The 18,528-nt window shown below is 37.1% G+C and overlaps 2 protein-coding genes across 2 annotated transcripts in view; one reads left to right on the top strand and one right to left on the bottom strand.

Annotated features, from left to right (window-relative positions):
* The window catches only part of LOC118747178 (WD repeat-containing protein 78), a 73,257-nt gene that overhangs the window by 21,058 nt on the left and 33,671 nt on the right, over window positions 1-18,528 (bottom strand). The window lies entirely within an intron of this gene.
* Window positions 2,191-2,804, top strand: LOC118746664. Its single transcript, XM_036480532.1, has 2 exons — window positions 2,191-2,499; window positions 2,588-2,804. Exons 1-2 carry the CDS (start codon window positions 2,212-2,214, stop codon window positions 2,738-2,740), a joined length of 441 nt encoding a protein of 146 aa, XP_036336425.1. The 5' UTR covers window positions 2,191-2,211; the 3' UTR covers window positions 2,741-2,804.

The following is an 18,528-nucleotide window of genomic DNA, read 5'->3' as shown; positions in this document are numbered from 1 at the left end:
TGCCTTATTTTGGGGTCAATTTTGAGCCTTTAAACTGCTCTAGCAACTTATTGTTGGCATATATAACTTTCATTTTCGGGATATAGGTTCTTTGGAGCAGTAGAAATATTATCGGGTACAAATTTTGTATAAATTTAACAAATATTGAGCATTTTAAGGCAAAAAATTGTTGAAAAAATTTGCAAATTTTTTTTATTACCAAAATGCTCGAAAACCGCTCGAATGATTTTGTTTTTGTTTTCTTTAATCAAAAATTCAAGAGTTTTCCTTTTGTTTGGTATATGGGAAGTATTGGTTGATATCTTCTATATATGTTTATTTTATTCAAATATATGGGCATAAATGATTTTCCATACAAAATCACCTCGTCATCATTTTGCAAACACGTGCATATGTTGGAAGTGTGGGAAGGAGACAAAAAGTATGTATGCGTATGTAATGCGGCTTTTGATAAACAGAGGCGCGCTATTTATAACCTAATCGCAGCGTGTGTACATATGTAAATACATACATACGTACATATGTTGATTGCAGTTAATGTGGATCTGTTTCTATTCTTAGTGTGTGATTTCGTTTTTGACTTGGATATGCTCTTAGCCATACCACGTATTCTACGTTTAAATATAGCGGCTGTATCTCCGATACAGCCTGCAGACCAAGACGAAGGCGCTGGACTGTTCCTTTTTTGTAGAGTTATTTCCTTTCATATTGATAATATACATCTAGGAGATTAATTTTCTTTCATATTGCATTGCCATCGGATTCTGAGCGCGAAGTTTGAAGTTTCAAGTATCTAACTCATCGCGAAGTTGGTTAATAATTAATTGAAAACATTTGATTACATATAGGTGAAACATAATTAAAGCTTATAAAAATTGTTATTTCTCGACATTTTCTCTGTTTTCGCCAAAAACTGCAGACTAAGTTCGGTTCAAACTTGGGTTTGGGGATTGCAAATTCTGAACCGTATTGTCCAAGAGAAAGTGAAGATTATGCCCATTACCTTCGATTTAGACTGCAGATCCTAACCCAGTTTTGGAGCCATAAGTAAAAGTTATACATTGTGTAAGCCTAGGCTTGTATGTGGGTTCAAAAAGATCACCCTTTTTGAAATTAATCTCGAAAAACTCACTCGAAATTGGGGGTAGAAAGTAATAGTTATTGTCGAAATTTAAATTCAAGAACTCAGACGGAAAGAGTTTGTCTATATGCTGTGTAGAGCTCGGATATTTATGCAAGTGATTATTTTTGTTTAACATCACAGAAAGTCCGGACCTGAGTATACTTATTACAGGAGGAAGTGAGTCAATTTGGACCTAATGCGTTTTGCATATTTTCACATATTTTGCATGTTTGCATATTTTTTGCATATTTGCATATTTTTGTATATATTTTGCATATTTCCTATAAATAAATTATTATAACATTGATATTGTAAATAAATGATGATATTGTAAATAAATTATTATGACACTGAAGATGGCACAACGCCGAAACCTTTGAAATTTGATTTTGAAACCGAAATTTGACATGGGATGACGAAAAAACTCGTTCCAAAATACATCAAAATTTAACTTTTATTTTTGACCGAAAAACTAAAAGTCTAATTTTAACTCGTAATTTTTAATCGAAAACATAGCGATGAAGGAATAACGATTATTTATCGACTTAAAAAAAAGCATAAAAATTACGGTCCCTGGCTTGAAATCGGTGACCGGAAACGGCCTCGATAATGAAAAGTGGCTTATTGTTATTAACTATTTTTTAATTATTAGCCAAGATCTAAATAATTTTCCCGACAGCCAATATGTTAGCAATTATGTTGCTATTACCAAGCGCGCTAGCACCACACTTCCACAAACGCTATTATATTAATGCATATTTAATAGTAGCAATAATTAAAATGGCTTAATTGCGATTAAATGTTGGGCAGGCAATTGCTTTATTTCAAAAACGAAAAACAATACCAGTTTGCGCTTCAACATTTTCACTTGCAAATAAATATGAAGGAAATTTTTGTTAAAATATTTGTGCTACTGATTATACAACATACTGTACAAATAGGCAGCGGCAAGGTACATACAAATGTACATACCTACATATGTAATGGAAGATCAGAAACTTTACTCCGTTTTTAGTAGAAAATATACATATATCACATTATGATCGTTTCATCTTTTTCAGCGCAACTACTTCATTAACGTTGAATATATGAATGGATCCGGCAATCCGGCGCTTTGTAGTGAATTCAGATTCAACTACTCCAATGAGCGGCCCACGGATAAACTTTTTATTGAATTCCGTTTAAAAGAAAATTTACCGAGATTCTCATTTGGTGGACAAGTTGATATACTACGTGCTGATAATAGGATAATTCGTTTTATGGATGCCACAACTGATGGTTGCAAATTACTTAATACGAAAAACAAATTATTTCAACTTTTTTCAAAAGAAATAATACGGGTATCGAATTTTCCAAGGAGTTGTCCATTGTCGGCGGTAAGTGAGATGTGAAGCCATTTGCAATCCAAAAGTTTCTATTTGTTTAGTTTAATATTCGAAACATTTCTTTTCCATTTTCGTCTAGAACAAGTTATACTTTGTTAGAAATTACTCGATTGACCCGGAAGAGTTTCCAGTTTTTTTGCCAACCTTACATTGGATTGTGCAAGTCCAAATTCTAAAGGAAAAAGTGGTAGTTGCATCCGTTTATCTTCAAGGTACTGTTAAAAGGGTGTGAACTAAAATGTTATGGAAATTATTTACATATTTCAAAACCTATCAGAATTTTAATATTTCTTTCTTTGGACGTGTGTGAATCGGTACTAAAGTTCGCTGCGAGTAAATTTTTGACAAGTCTGAGGTGAATAAATGCATATTTAGAAAATTTTGACAATCGCAAAGATTGTTGATGTGTATAATTTTTCTGTCCCAAATTTAAGCAAAAACAATAAAATATTAGGAAATGAAGTTTCTGGTGGACAAATTACTTTAGAAATTACTTTACTTTACTTTTATAAAATAATTCTTGTAAATAAATTTCTTTAATATTTCAAAAGCTTTAATTGATTAAAAGCTTAAATTGCAATCAAACGAGGTTTTCTTGAAATATTCATTTCACTTCAATTTATAATATTTTATTTTGTCGTTGTCAAAAATGTACTGCTGTCAAAAAAGTTTTCATTTCACACAGCAGATTGGCAAAACTGTCTCACCATAGTAAAAATATTATTCACCTGCTTTCACCACAGCACTTTTTTACCGATTCACACACGCTCTTTATAAGCTAAATTAATCAATGTGAAAATATTTTATCAATGAATTATTGCCTACAGTATTTCAATGCTTTTAGGATGGATGTGATTGAATGTTTCTTATTCATTTATTTAATAGCTTTTGCCCGTGGAGTTCGGTTTAAGGTTATGATTTCGAATGTAACAAAAATAAATAAATTATATCACTGAAAATAATAAAATTTATTTAAAAAAAAGTTGCTTACCCTTTCTAGGTTCCTGAACAGCGTCCAATTCCATATAAATAGACCAATTCAGTATAAAAAATACGTTTCTTAGGTAATGCAAGGAATACATTTTTTAAATTATTTTTATTTTTAAACTATCACACAAATTGTAAATTGAATTAGACTTTATAAACAGCTGGCACACTCTTCTTTCGCTTGACATTCATATTTTAATATTTTATTAAATTGAATTAAAGTTTAAACAGACGGAAACCCTCTTCAAAATAAAGCCTTTTTAACATATTTCGTTTGACATCCATATTTTAGTATTTCACTGAAGTAACTGATCAAATTTAATTACACTTTTAAGCAGGTGGCCACTCCATTTAAAATATTTTCGAAATATAGCCGCCTTAGAAAACTTTTGTTTGGTTTGACAACTTTTTGTAATGCTTAATTTAACTTACAGATTTAATTTAAATGGATTTTCAAACAGTTGGCAACACTATTTAAAAATATTTTCGAAAAGAAAACGTTATCATACCTAACTCGATTGGCATGTTATACTTTATTTAACTTATGAAAAAATAGTATAACACTTTTAAACAGGTGGTAACCATTTTTAAAATATAAATTTCTTACATCTCATTCATTAGCCATCCATATTGTAATAATGAGGTAATAATAACATTTTTTTTTTAAATTTTCAAATAGGTTGCAATCCTTTTCAGAATTTTTTCTTAATAAAGTAATAAAGCGTTTTTAAGTCTTTGTTGTTTGACATCCGCATTGGAGTGAAATTTTACATTTTAAGCAGGTGGCAACCCCCTACAAAAAATATGCGATTTATTAATCCAGTTCATAAACTATCTTACAAGCTATCGCATTTATAATACTGTCAACTTGTCACTCAAATTGATTTTAACCATTAAAACAGTTGGCAACCCTGTTTAAAAATTATTTCGAGAAAATCGTTTTCACACTCCCTTTGTTTGGCACCCAAATTGTTTTGCTATTTTATTTAATCTTTTAATTAATTTATTCCTACTTTTGAAAAAGGTGGCAACTCTATTTAAAAAATATCCTATATATCTGTGTGCCAAATTTCGTTAAAATCCGCCTAGCCGTAAAGGGGCTCTGGGATCCCTGCAACTAGTGCAGCAAATGTCGGTGGAGATCATTCAAAGGCGGTAGAGTCTAGCGATCTACCAAATTCCTCACCCAGAGTTTAACACCAGAAATCCCTTAAGGGATATCGGCAGGTCAAAAGTGCAGGGCGCTGGGCGAAAACTTTGGACCGCAAGTTGGCTAAATACTTCTGGTCACGTGAATGCCGGAGGCGGCTCAGGAGGCTCTTAAGACTAAGCAAGTTACAGCGAATAGGTAAGGCTGAATATCATCGATGACCCTGCATGTAGGACGATGAGGTGTATATATATGCATTAATTAAGCTTTTAACCCACTAACTTGAACACAAAAACCGGCATGTAGCTGATAAAAAAAAGAAATCCTTCACGATCTCTGTGTTCGTACGATTATCAAGTTTTATGATTGAAAGAGCTTGCCAACGCCGAAGGTTCTCAGAAAGGCGTTCAGTAAGCATAGGAAATGCTTCCTTGCATAAAATCTTTAGTTGTTTTTTTTTTTGAATGTTTCGCTGCATTTTTACATCACATCAATGAACCGAATATGCGCGCGCGAATATCAATCGTAATTATGCGGTACGCCAGCGCAATCACAGCGCCCCACGTACCTACTTACATACATACATATGTACATACATACCTTAGCTACAAGCTGAGGTGGGAATATCTTTGGCCACATAGCGTCGGCAATAATAGTTCGATCGTGAGATGCGTGACTCGCTGCCGTACTGTATCATGCTGATGATGCTGATGATGATGACGATAATGATGATGCTGAAGGCTGCTCATTGATGCGCGCTGTTAATGCAAAGAAGAACTTAATGCAAACGGACATGGCGACGCGCATTGCGCTATTCCGCCACTCGAGCCGAGATAAACAAATATTGCAGTACTGTGAACGCTTTCCATTTTCGAAAATTAAATGTTTGCCAACTGCAGCAGCCGCAGCGGCGAAACGACCGACGAAACATTGCAACAGAATGAGTAGGATTTTTTTTTTTTTTTTTTGCTGGCGTAAATGCTGTTTAGGTGGATTTTATAAAGCGCCGCACGGCACTGCACTGCTGTTTTTCCCCCATTTTTTTCGCAAGCGTTTCTGTATTTTGCAGCCAACTCAACTCGCTTTGTGTGGGAACAAACACGACCGTCGAAAAATTATTTACAAACATATATACATACATACGTACACTACCGAAAGTTGGCTTTATTCAAACAGCAGAAAAGCAGCTGTTGTGGCAGCAGCCGCAGCGTTTTAAAATTGCCCACCCCATACATACACGCACTCTCACAATCACTCAAATGCATGGGCGAGCGGACGGGCGAGCGTCCCTGTATGCTTGCGACCGCAACGCATCCTCGCAATGCACTTGATTGCTGCGGTTTTCCGCAACTTCTTCAATGTCGATCTGTTGTGTGCGGTTTTAAATTTCCCAGACGCATACGAGAGTGTGTCGACGACAGTAGTTGGAGGCGTGGCTTATGAAATAAAATGCTAGCGCGTATTTGCTGGCAGAAGAAGCGAAATTGAAAAGACAAAGTTGCAGAAAAAATTCCAGAACAGCGGATATTTCTCAAAAGCGACTGTGAAAAAAGGATTAACAGGAATGCAAACAAAAAATCAATTAAGCACATTGCTGTGCTAAAGTTTCACGGTTAGGAGAGATTTTATGGCCTGGAATTTATTTCAGCAAAGGCTGAGTCTGATTTGACGTAAAACACTTTAAACTCCACGATGCAATGTAAATATTTCTACGAAGGCGTAATGTCGATGCAAAGTGCAAGTTTTTTACAAAACTCAGATCCGCCAGGGGGCGATAGAAGCGGACTCTTACGAAAAAGTCAGATTTATATCCACATATATAAAATCTATAAAAAAAAAGCTCTCATAAGCTTAGCCCATGGGATATGTTTGTACTATACTACAAACGTATGTGCATAGATGGCGCTGTGGTCGAAATATTACGATTTTGGTCGGTTCTAAGCCATAAAAAAATTTTTATACATTTACTTTTAGATTTAGCAGACAGCGCGACACTCCGGAAAATGGAGAAAAATATTTTCCAGCCTCAACGGAATAATAAGCAAACTTTAGTATCCATGCGTGATAAGCCCTCAAACCTCAGAAGGATGTTTTCCCACCTCATCAAAATTTTTTAGAGTGAGTACACGAAGTAGGAGAAAAGCAGATACTGCTTTACTGTGATCTAGGTTGATCTGTATGACTTTGAATACTCGAACCTTTAGTGACCCTATAATAATAGGCGTAACAACTTCCACATCGTTCAGAAGGTCAAAATCTGAATCAAGCTCTTTCAGAGCTTCTCGCGTTCTAGACGATGTCTATCCGATTAGCTCGTCATTGTACTTTCCTTCGTCGACGTCCATCTCATGATAGCTGGCGGGCTCTCCAACTGCTATATTCAGTGATTCAGCCTCGATTTTATATAGACCTTGATGGTAATCATCCCGAAGTCAAATTTGAACTATCGGGTATACAAGTAAATTTTAAAGAATTGTCAAGAGAGGGCACCAGTAGTGTTTAAGCATACCAGACAATATTGTAACCATCTCGATGTTAAGGCGTCATCATTTAACCATATTTTACACCTGTGGGTACTGGTTCTGAAGTTTCAAAAGTAGTGATTTTGACACAGCCGACAATGACCGCGTAGGAAGGCCACCAACGCTTGTGGACACCGAATTGGAGGCCATTTTGTTCGAAGACCCTGCCAAACTCAAGAAGATATCGAACGGCGTGTCACAGTGTCCCAAATGGAGTATTCGGTATTCGATGGAGTAAACGGTCGAGCTTTTACTTTGGCTTCCTATATTGAACGTTGATGCTTAGCAAACTACGCATTTTTTGCTCAACATGATATCACAATTCGGTATCATAGAGCTAGCCCACCGAACATCCTCTTGCGCTTTCACGAAATCCTCCATGAAGACTTAATCCTATTGGTAAATTGGTAATTAGAAGATGAAGAATCCTCTAAACGACAAGTCGGTCTTAGTTAATGGCTTTAGAAGGGTTGATGTCCTTGGGCTAAGCTGGCTATTTAGGCGCTGTTTACTGGGTGGCGATTGTACTATTTTATGGCGTAGGGGACTCTATGTTTGCGCTTAAGGCCTCCCAACATACATACTTAAATTTTATAAGTAGACCTCGTTTTTAGACTTCTGGTACCACTTAGTATCTTTGTTTAATTGTAGATGTTGTAGCCTGTTGCTGTCTTGTTGCAGGGGAGCTGTGTGGTTCCGCAGCGGAGCTTGCGCCTCTTCTCCACCTTGCTTGGGAGCGTCGGACTCATGCTTAAAGACTTATTGTTGAGATTGACCATCTGGGCATAGAGCCGCTAAACATGGTTAAGGTTAGAATATCTCCGGAAGTCGCCGGTATCCAAATCACTACGTTCGCGCTTGGGCTTTGTCAAGCGTAGTCCTCGATATAACACCTTGATCCGGCGCTGAAAATAGTAAGGCAAAGGGAGCTTGGACTAAGAACTGGTAACTTTGAATTTGGGACGGATTGCCGCTCAAAAGAATGCCGATCGGAAATTTTACCAGAAAATAAAGCAGCAAGCAAATAATTTCAAGTGCGCAACTAACTCCTGCAATAACGAGGAAAAGAACCACAGACTTGCAAAGTTTACTAAAGTGCGCTAGGAGAACAGTGCTGCCCGCCTTTTTCAAAAAATTAGGTGAGCTGGTCGGGCCTACGCTTTAGAAAATACCCCGCATAAAGTAGTTTCAGATTTAGAATAATTCTTTCTCTATTTACTTCCGGCCCCCCTCCAAAAAAAATCCCGTTTAAAGCACAAAAAGCAGCAATTAGAGAAAGTACGAGTACATACACAAACTAAAAACATCTATGAATATACAATGCAACGTACAAATAATAATATCCATTACATCCGCTAACTCATGCGCATATTTTACTTTGTATCCCTTTTTTTACAGTTTAACCACGTTCTATGACCGCATTCAACATTCAACAACAAAATAACTCAGCCTTACAAAAACTTTTACATTCGTTAATTAAAAATGTTTTACAATGTTGATGTTGTTGTTGTTATTGTTGGCCTGTATTTGTATAGCCTCTACTTGGCGGTGTGCAGCGCTTAGCTGTTTAAAGAGGTGTGGTTAATTTCAAAACTTTACTACACAATCAGGAACTTTCGCTTTTGTTGTATGTACTTAGGCATGGTTCGACAAATGGAAGTTAATTGACTGTCGTTAGATGGGGTCAGGGAAAATAGTTGCCCTGTATATTAAGCTTAGTTTAAATTGAAAGTAAAAAGTTTCTAAAATACTATAAGCAATGGGTTTTTAAGGAGAGAGGAAGGTTTAAAAGTTTAAGATCCTTTTAGCTGAGGCAGTTAATTGAATGTATGGTTTACTGCTTTTTCACATCCCGACAGCTTAAAAAAGCTGTCTATCGGACGTCTGAACAGGGAACACTTAGTGGTCACTTTATAATGTTCCTCTTTTTTGAAAGAATATCCCTCCTTGATGAAAAATATTCCTTCAGCCGCCGAGCTAAAAACATCTGGCTAGGTTTCTCAAACTATGATTTCTTCGACGTACCTTAACCAGGACCGCCATGAAAAATTTTTACGAGAAAAACTATTCTAACGGTGGATGAATTTGCACCACAAAAATTTCTTTTCTAACAAAGCTTGGTTCGGCTTTAGTGCTATAAAATGTATTAGAGATTTCGGTTTGGGTGGAATCGTGTATCTTTATCTTCTTGAGTGGATTATAAGCTCTACAGAGCATTGCATACATGTTCTGTCTAGAGTTTTCTTAGGCTAAGGCTGACTTCACCGCCATTCAAGAAATGCGTTAGACGAGGCAAAGCAAGAAATACGTGCGACCTTGCGCCATTTACTGCCAGCTGCCATATAAACGAGCTCAAAGTCGGTGTTTGATTTGTGGTGAAAGAGAGTCGGCGAGTACTTTTATTCACCCCGGTGAATAAGAGGTTTTAGTACGCAGGTGTAGTTGTGAGGCTGCAAGTCGTGCATACTACTATGCCGGTATAGTAGTACTCATGAGAGCTCCCTCTTCACGGGCGTCATTCCAGAAAAAAAAAAAAAAAAAACCCCGGTGAACGATTTTCACGCTACAATCTGCATTAAAGGAAGGTGCTTCAACGATGAAACGTCCGATAAAGGACTGAAGCTGATCAACTTCGCTAGCACCCGAAACGTCTGCAACACTTCGTAAGGGATAGAGCGTATTGATGTAAGTTTGCTCTGAGGGTAAAAAATCGACTCGAAATACAAGAAAAGTTCAATATCGATAAACTAGATGGCCAGTTTATTCGCCACTCAACTCCCACACCTGTTCCAAGAAGGCACTTTTCAACAAAACGCCACATGCGAGCCGTGAAACTGCATTTATCGCCTATCACGTACTACCGCCGGAAAAATAACTGAATTTCAGCGAATCTAAAAGAACATAACTATGAAAAAAGATGGCGCCTACGAGGCTTAGCTGCGATCGGGCTTTACACAAGCTATTCTATATTGGGAGTTGAAAAGACGAGCCGTATTTCCTGTAAGAAAGAGAGGCCGTTTAAGTGAATGCGAAGAGATTGAAACACTTGCCGAAAGAAAAAAATCCCTAATATTTGATCAGAAAGTTACACGATTTATGAAAGGTCGCAGGACTAGAGCGAATTTCTATAAGAACAGCTACGACGATTTAGTCACCGATGTCCAGAACATAAATACTCAAATTATGGCAGGAGCACTTTTTTACCTGTTGAATTGTAATGGCGATGCAACCAGTGGAGAAGTTGACTCCGACTGAGGTCGATGAAGAGGTACGAATAGCAATTTCGCGGCTGAAAAACAAAACAAAGCAGCTGCAGGTGACGTCCTGCCAGCTGAGCTATTGTAGCGCGGCGGCGAGGAGTTAGACGGTGCATACATCAACTCTTGTACAAAATATGGGCGCACGAACGTATTCCCGATGACTTGTGCTCTGCCCGATCTACAGATAGGGCGGCCCCGCCATTTGCGCCACCTACAGCGGAGTCTACCTCCAATTAACTGATTGGGCCTTATCAGGCTTTAGGTCTGATAAATCCACAACAGACCAGGTATAGTTAATACACCAAATCTAAAAAAAATCGAGAAGCCGCTTTCGAGCAATATTACTAGCTCCGTCAAAATTAAATTGGGAGGGATCTTCCCGAGCCGTTTGATACCAAGTGAAGTTTCTGATGTTTGGTAAAAACAATCGCTACTTATAAAAATGTCACCGTCGAAATTCAGCGCAGAATCACTCGTGCCAACATATGCTACTTTGAACTGAGTAAGAAACTGAGAAAAAGAGTGCTCTCTCGTCGTACAAAAATCAGGCCCATACAAAGCGCTAGAAGTGTTAACCAATTAGCCTGCAATGAATCTGATAGAAAAATACGTGGCCGCCGCTTCGGCGTTCCAACTAAAATTTATGGTGCTATGGAATAATCGGCGGTCGGGCCACTCTTTTCACACTCTGGGTAGTTGTGACCAAGAAAACGACTACTCCGCCCCTAAACCCATATATCTATATCTATAGGCTCTTTAAGACGAGCAATCCGTCAAGAAGATAATGGCAAACACCAAGACCATGGAAAAGGGAGTAAATGAATTTTTACACGAATGGATCCAAGCTTACAATATGGTGGGCTACGGAGTTTTCTCTAAGGTATTAGGACTGAAACTACTCGTGAGAATTCCGGACCACTGCCGCGTTTATCAGGCAGAAGTTTCAGCTTTAAAGGAGGTGGCTGTGGGCCTTAGTACTCATGCCGTATAGAAGACTTCGATTAATATCTTCTCGGGCAGCTATTTGGCAGGCACTCTTCAAGAAACTGCATAGCACTTCCTTTGTGGCTGCCCAGCTTTGGCCAAGAGCCGAGCAGGCTTTTTAGGTAAGCACTTCCTTAGCTGACTTACGGAATTATGCGGTGTAGGAATAAAGCCGGTTCTACGCTACGCTTAGAGTTGCAAAATGGACAAGGACAGCATCCGGCGAGTAGGTCTTTTGTGCGTTGGCGACGGTGAATACCGTAAACGATGGAACGACTTTACAGCGACATAGAATTAAAATACAGCGCCTCCGCTGGCTTGGTCATGTCGCACGAATGGACACCAACACTTTAGGCCCGAAGGTGTTCAACGCTGGTGGTAGCAAAGGAAGACGAAGGCCATCTCTGTGATGAAAAGAACAGCTGGAGAAAGGCTTTCTTTAACCATTTTTAATTGATGCCGATTAGCCGACTGATGTGCTTTATTGAACTTGGCCAAAATCGTTTAAGTAGTTATAAATAGCGCCAATCAGGAAGAAGAAGTACATATGTATGTATATTTTATTGACTTTCAAATTAACTTATGCTTCACGTTAAGGCGCGACCACATTCGGGTTAAGTTGAACTGGCCGCCTAGTAAGATGCATCTTTTAATATTTGTGCTTTCCTATTCAAATTAAGTCACCTCAAGTGCAATTCAATTAAAAGTGCCTTTAGCCAAGCTTCCAACTCAGAATTATCCATTCAATTCAGAAACAAACAAAAAATCAAATGGGCACATATAAAATATATTTGAGCATGCGTAGTTATTAGGGTGGTCCTTAAAAAATCAAATGAAGGATTTTTTTCAGTCACATCCCCTCCATCAGTAATACCACGGTCACAGATATGGCATATAAATTTTGGTCCCGATTGGAGACGTTTAAGGCGTCTCGCCCAGGGGTCAAAGTACAGATTCCTCTATAATGACTTAAAAAATTAAAATTAATTTTTTTCATCTAAATAATACCCAAAAATCGATACTACCATAGTCCAGGAAATCACATATAAATTTTGGTCCCGATTGGAGTCGGTTAAAACGTCTTCACGGGGTAATCTGAACGTTGACCCCTGTGCGACATGCCTTTGCGACTTCAATCGAGATCGATGTGATATCTTTGACTATAGTAGCATCGACGTAGGGATTGAGGCTTAGGAAATATGATGTAAAAATTTGCTGCCTACATTTAAGAACCATCCTAGTAGTTATATATATTAACATACATATTTATACGGACATAAATTTGCTCGAAGTTAATTTGCGCTGTCTACATCAGGATTTGAATGTCGTGCTCCTGTTGCATACATGGCATACTCGTGCTATATTTACATGCAAACATACATACATACACACATATATATTCTATGTAGGTATGCGTATACATCGGACGTTAAAAGTTTTCTTATAAAAGTAGGAGACAACCAACCGACTGACTAAATTCAAACACAACATTTTCACCAACACTTAAATGCACCTGCTTTCAGGGTGAAATTAAATAATCTGCCAACGACAAGGATCCTTATTTACTGTTTAGTGTCGTAAATTCGTATAGCAACAACACCACCGACAGCAGCAGATTATATTACCAAAATTAATTGCATTAAGAATAGACAATGCGGGCGGGCAGCAGCTACAAGAAGCAAAGTGGTAGAATGTAGCAACGGCTTGTATAACAAGAATTTGGCAAGTGTATTTTTACAGCGAAATAATTGTAACCAAGACCTTAGTTTGGCCAAAGGGGTTGCTTTGAATTTAAGCAGTGGAGCGGGCAGCACGTGCCATGTATGTATGTATGCAGGTACTACGAATACTTAGTATGTGTAGGTCTCAAGTTCATTTCAAGGATTTTCCATAATTCCTTTCATTGAAATCCGATACATTTTAAGTGTTAGGAAGTTTTAAGTGTATTGATTTTACGATCTAATACCAGAGGTAGCAAATCTGAGTTGCGCACACTGAAAATACTTCTTTTTACAAAAAAAGCAGTATTAAAGAGAATATGAAAAAATGCTTTAAATTTAAACTCAAAAAAAAAAAAACGCGAAACTCCAGACTCAAAAATATTTTCCAAAGAAGTACAATTGAGTAAAAGTTGCGGGCCTTCCGGGAATCTCTTTAGTTTAACCCTCTAACCAGTGAGATGTCAGTTTTTATTACGAAAATGAGTTCAATGCTGTCAGTCATATTTCTAGTAATATTTCTTTCTCAAATTAGAAGGTAATTCGACCCACCGTTTGTATTCTTTTATCAGTTTTGTGCGAACAGGTGGTGGAAAATATTCGACTTTCAGCTTCGAAAATTTTTATTTTGTCAAGGACGCCAGTCAGAGGACCAAATTTTCATATCCCAATTCCTTCGGCATATGGAAACAAGTGGCATGTTCCGTTCCGTCCGTTCGCCGTTACCTATGGCGAAAGCCATCAGTCGGCATCCCAAACTGTAAGCTCCCGTTTGACAAGGGTACGGAAAAGAAATAGCGTGAGTTTTCAACAGAGTATGTGGGCTCAGCTTATGGCATCGATATTAGTACGGTTCTGTAGGGGAACAATAAAGTGGTCAGGCTGTATGTATGTATTAGGGTAATCAATTACAGCTCCGGGATCCCGAGATTTGTACTGATTCATTTACAGAATGAAAGAGATGTTGAAAACGGAAAAATTAATTCATTTGACATGAAACACGAGAAATACATAACACCAAAATATGGATTCCAAGTGAACTTGAGCCATTTGCAATTGGAAGTGAATTTCAGTACCTGCCTGAATAACTGTACTTGTTTAAACATTTTGTACAAAAACTGTGTAATAACGAAAAATCTGGAATCAATTGAAAACACAACCAGCAGGTGACAGAGTTGTTCTTCATTTTACTTTGTTGGCGTGTTTTCGAAAAGGATTTCTGCAAATATGAGTAAGTGTTTTTGACAAATAATATAGATATGAATACTATAAAAATATTTTAGCATTGCATTACGGACTCTTTTAATAGGGGGCATTATGCTCCCCTAAGACCCAATATGGTGACAATGAATTTATGTGGTTCGGAAAAGGCGAAGCTACTGTAAAATGAAAAAAGTTGTGATGAAGTCGAAATCCCGAAAAATCTCGGAATCCCGGGATTAGAATTTTTGCATCCCGGAATCTCGGGATTGTTAAAATGCTTTGGGATTGATTGCCCTAGTAGATATTGAGCAATTCTCTCACAATCCGAATGAGCAAGTGTTTAAGGCTAAATGGTATGAAAATGGTACTTAATAATATTTCTCACCTGGAAGGCATACGAAAGGCCAAAATGATAAAAGCATAATGACAAACCGAAATTAAAATGAGATGGACTTAGAAAATCGCCCGAAAATAAGTCCTTTTCACGTACGCCATGCCACAAAACCGTTTGCATAGGATTTTAGCTGCCTTTTAGTTAAAAGTCTCCAAAACTACCTTCCATCGAATCGCAGCTGATCTTCTTCTTGAGTTAACCCAAACTTGCATTTAGCAAAGTTATGGTAAACCTTGACCAAAGCGTTTTTAAAAAAGAGCATGTCCATTTTTTTTAAATTCATGTACCCTTTTTATTTTACACTTTTGGCCTATACAATGCAACAAAAGACGATTGACCCCAAGTCCCATCTGCTCACCTTGCCTACGGTACCACTAGAGAATTTCCTAACACTCTCTTCCAAATTGAGGCTTAGTTAAATGCCTATAATAACTCCTACATGCATACATACATATTTGGTAAAACGTTTGGTGATTAGAGTAACTTGAGTAGAAACCAGACTGTAATCATATACACCCTCGTCATCTATAAGAGACAGTAATGGCATAAGCTAATAATCTAGGTAACCAACCGCTCATCTTGAGTAATATCTTGTTGAGTACAAGCATCCACATCAACGGGGCTAGAACACCTACCTAAGGAGTGCCACTCGTTGCCTTCCTCGCCATCGTCGTCAACAAAAACTGACTCAATATCAGTTTAGAAAGGTCGAAAGTTCCTACAATCAGAAAGTGGACACAACTAGACACATGCCCTGTAGCGCGAGCATTATGGCAATCGTTGGACGGGCGGAATGCAAAGCTTCTTGCGGCAACACTGGCCTATTGGCTGCATAGCTGTCAGATTCGGAGCTACGTGTAAATGATCTCTGTAGAAGGTGTAAGGACGTGGAAGCGGTAAGATTTATAAGTACTTCCCGTTCGACCGTATCGCACTATGAAAAAAATCATTTGAAAATTTCGATAACTTAATATGTACATATGTCTCTTGGACCCAACAACAATTAATAAACACACCAAAACGCACACATACACTGACCAAATTGAAAAAAGACAAAACGAAAAAACAAAAACTTTACAAAAACAGCATATAAGGATAAGTCACGATTTACACTCTTCACCACTACCAAAGTGCATCACTTGACTGTCCCTACTTCTCTACCTTTCTTGCCTATCAACCCTGCATAAACTTCAAGTGGAGTAACAACTTTTCTTAACTTTGCAATTCTGCTGCGCTTGGTTGGATTTGACATGCCCGCATATTTGCACGCCAACCGATAATTATCGCTCGCGTCGTAAATGCGGTCAGAGGTTGCGCGCGAACTTTGCCAAGGCAACAAACAGACAGAAAAAAAAATGTTTGTAGAAAAAAGTTTTTCGCTTGTAGTTCTGTGATTTTTATTTTTTAAGGTTTTTTTTTTGTTTCAGAATTTTGTTTACGCATTCTTAGCGCTGTTGTTGGCTGCAGTAACTTTTTTGATTTTTCATGGAGTTAAGTTGGAGCTCATCGTTTTTTTTAGTGTTTTGTAGTTGGGATCTGTAGTTAATTTGGCGTAACCACCTTATTTTTGCACCAAAAGAACGAATGGTTAATGCCTACTCGCCTGTAGTATGTATTAGGGTGGTTCTTAAAAATATCAACATTTTATTTTGTATAAAGCACACCTTTAATTTTGCTCTGTGTACAAAATAAAGACATTTACGAAAATTTCACATTTTTAAATAAATTTGTTAGGGGTCGCTACCAGGGCTTCAAAAAATGGAATTTTCTTTTTAATTGCAAACAATAAGTTTCAATAATATGTAAAATTTATAATATTTCAAATCAAAGTTTTTACGATTTAAAATGTAAAATGTAGGTAATTTAAAAATTTGTTTAATATTTTGAAATTTTCGTGGATATCTTCATTTATAAAGGGGCGCACGCCCCACCACAAAATTTAGATGTTGACATTTAAGTACCACTCTAATATGCATGTATATCTACTTTTATGGATACATACATATGTAGCTCCATGCATGCTCGCAGTTTTTTTTTTTATTGGCATTAACATTGTGCGCATGCGTTTCCTTTAGATTCCTTTTACTTTTTTCCATACATTTTTACCTTTCAGTTTAGTTTCGCTTTTGTCCTATTGCCGCACGACGCATCTGAAACTGATATGTTACGAAAGGAAGCGCTTCGAGGCGCTGCTGGCGGGCAGTAGGGCTGTATAAATGAAACACCTGATAGCGAGCAGGTGGAGATTTCGGTATTGCGCATGCGGCTCAGTGCAGGAATGCTACGCATACGATTTACATGCGCGGTTGGGTTGAGTGGGATGAGCTACAACTGAGGTTTAAATATTATTCGAATTCGAATTTTTATGTGTGGGTTCTTTGGTTTCAGGTGGGTCAAAATATTACTTTTCTACATATAAACATTTTAAGGCCCCTTTGTAGCCGTCTGACCTAGATAAGCTTTGAATAGTATGTATGTAATAACGAACCCGACAGCACCACAAATACATACAATATAATTTGAAACAGGTAACGAAAATAACGTTTAAATATGAAGGTTTTTATTTTTAGATCATTGCAAAATCGTTATTTTTTATTTTTGTTTTTCCGATCAAGATTAATTGTTAAATTTGCATTTTTATTTTTTCGGTCCAATTTAATCGCTATTTTGTTATTTTCTATTTTTTTCGAGCAAAAATAATCGTAATTTTGGATTTTCATTTATTCGATCATTTTTGAGCCGATTTAAAGCTTTTATGATTTTTAAAGTGAAATCGGAAAGTAACGGTTATATGATTAAAAAATAAAAAATAACGATTATTCTTTATCGAAAAAATAAAAGTCATAATGTAACGGTTTATTATAAACATCTTAACTGTTACGGTCCCTGCATTTAAATGTATTAAATTCTTGTTTAAGGTCATCTTTATTATCTGTCCAGGGTCCCAATGCAATGAAAGAAGTTCAAAGTAGTATTTATACCAAAAATAGGTAAATCCTCTCAAACTAAACCAAGCGATTTAAGGGCAAAAAGCCTTTTCTCATTTCTATCTAAAACTCTGGAGAAATATCAGACTCTCTATCAACCCTACCCTTCTATCCAACCTCCATGGTCGCACGATAGAGAGTCACACTGTCTGAAGCCTCGTTTGGTATAGATCGCCATACGGACGCAAACAACTAAAATTTTTACCTGAAAATTTTGCGGACTAATTACTTTTATAGCTTTTGGTTTATTTGAATAATCATTATTCGTTTAAAAATAAAACTCGATAAGAATAATTTCTTTTGAGCGTAAAAATAAATTTCTACAATTTAGCTTAATAGTCCATGAAAATTCCACACTACCTCAACTTCAAAGCCAAATAGCTCAAGAAATATCGAAGTAAGCGATTTTGTGTTCCAAAACTTTTTTGTAGGAAATTGAAAGTCCTACAAGTTTGTCATACATTTTCTTTCTGTAGGTCTCGTTATTTTCGAAATAAGGCAAACAAACGAGAATTTCATGAAACAAATTGAGTTTAGTGACCCGTATTACCTCGCTGGTGGGAGTTACGATTACACCGCAATAGACACCTTTGTAGAGCATTCAATTCTAAAGAAACCCCATTATTGGCCAAGATTATACCATAAAATGCCTCTGAGCTGTAGACTTTTTAAGAAAAAAACTCAAAGTTTACGTGTATTTTATATGGGAAATCTTTGCACGCCTTGGGCGAGTACTTAATGTTAATATTAAGGTTAAACATTTTCAGGGAGATTTTTTTTGGTGTTTTCCACAAAATTTTGAGGTAGGTGATAAT

This window comes from Rhagoletis pomonella, unplaced genomic scaffold (assembly GCF_013731165.1).
Source record: "Rhagoletis pomonella isolate Grant_MI unplaced genomic scaffold, Rhpom_1.0 Rhpom_scaffold_00011, whole genome shotgun sequence".
NCBI classification, from domain to species: domain Eukaryota; kingdom Metazoa; phylum Arthropoda; class Insecta; order Diptera; family Tephritidae; genus Rhagoletis; species Rhagoletis pomonella.
Note: the sequence above shows the minus strand (reverse complement) of the source record. Positions and strands in the feature narration are given on the sequence as shown.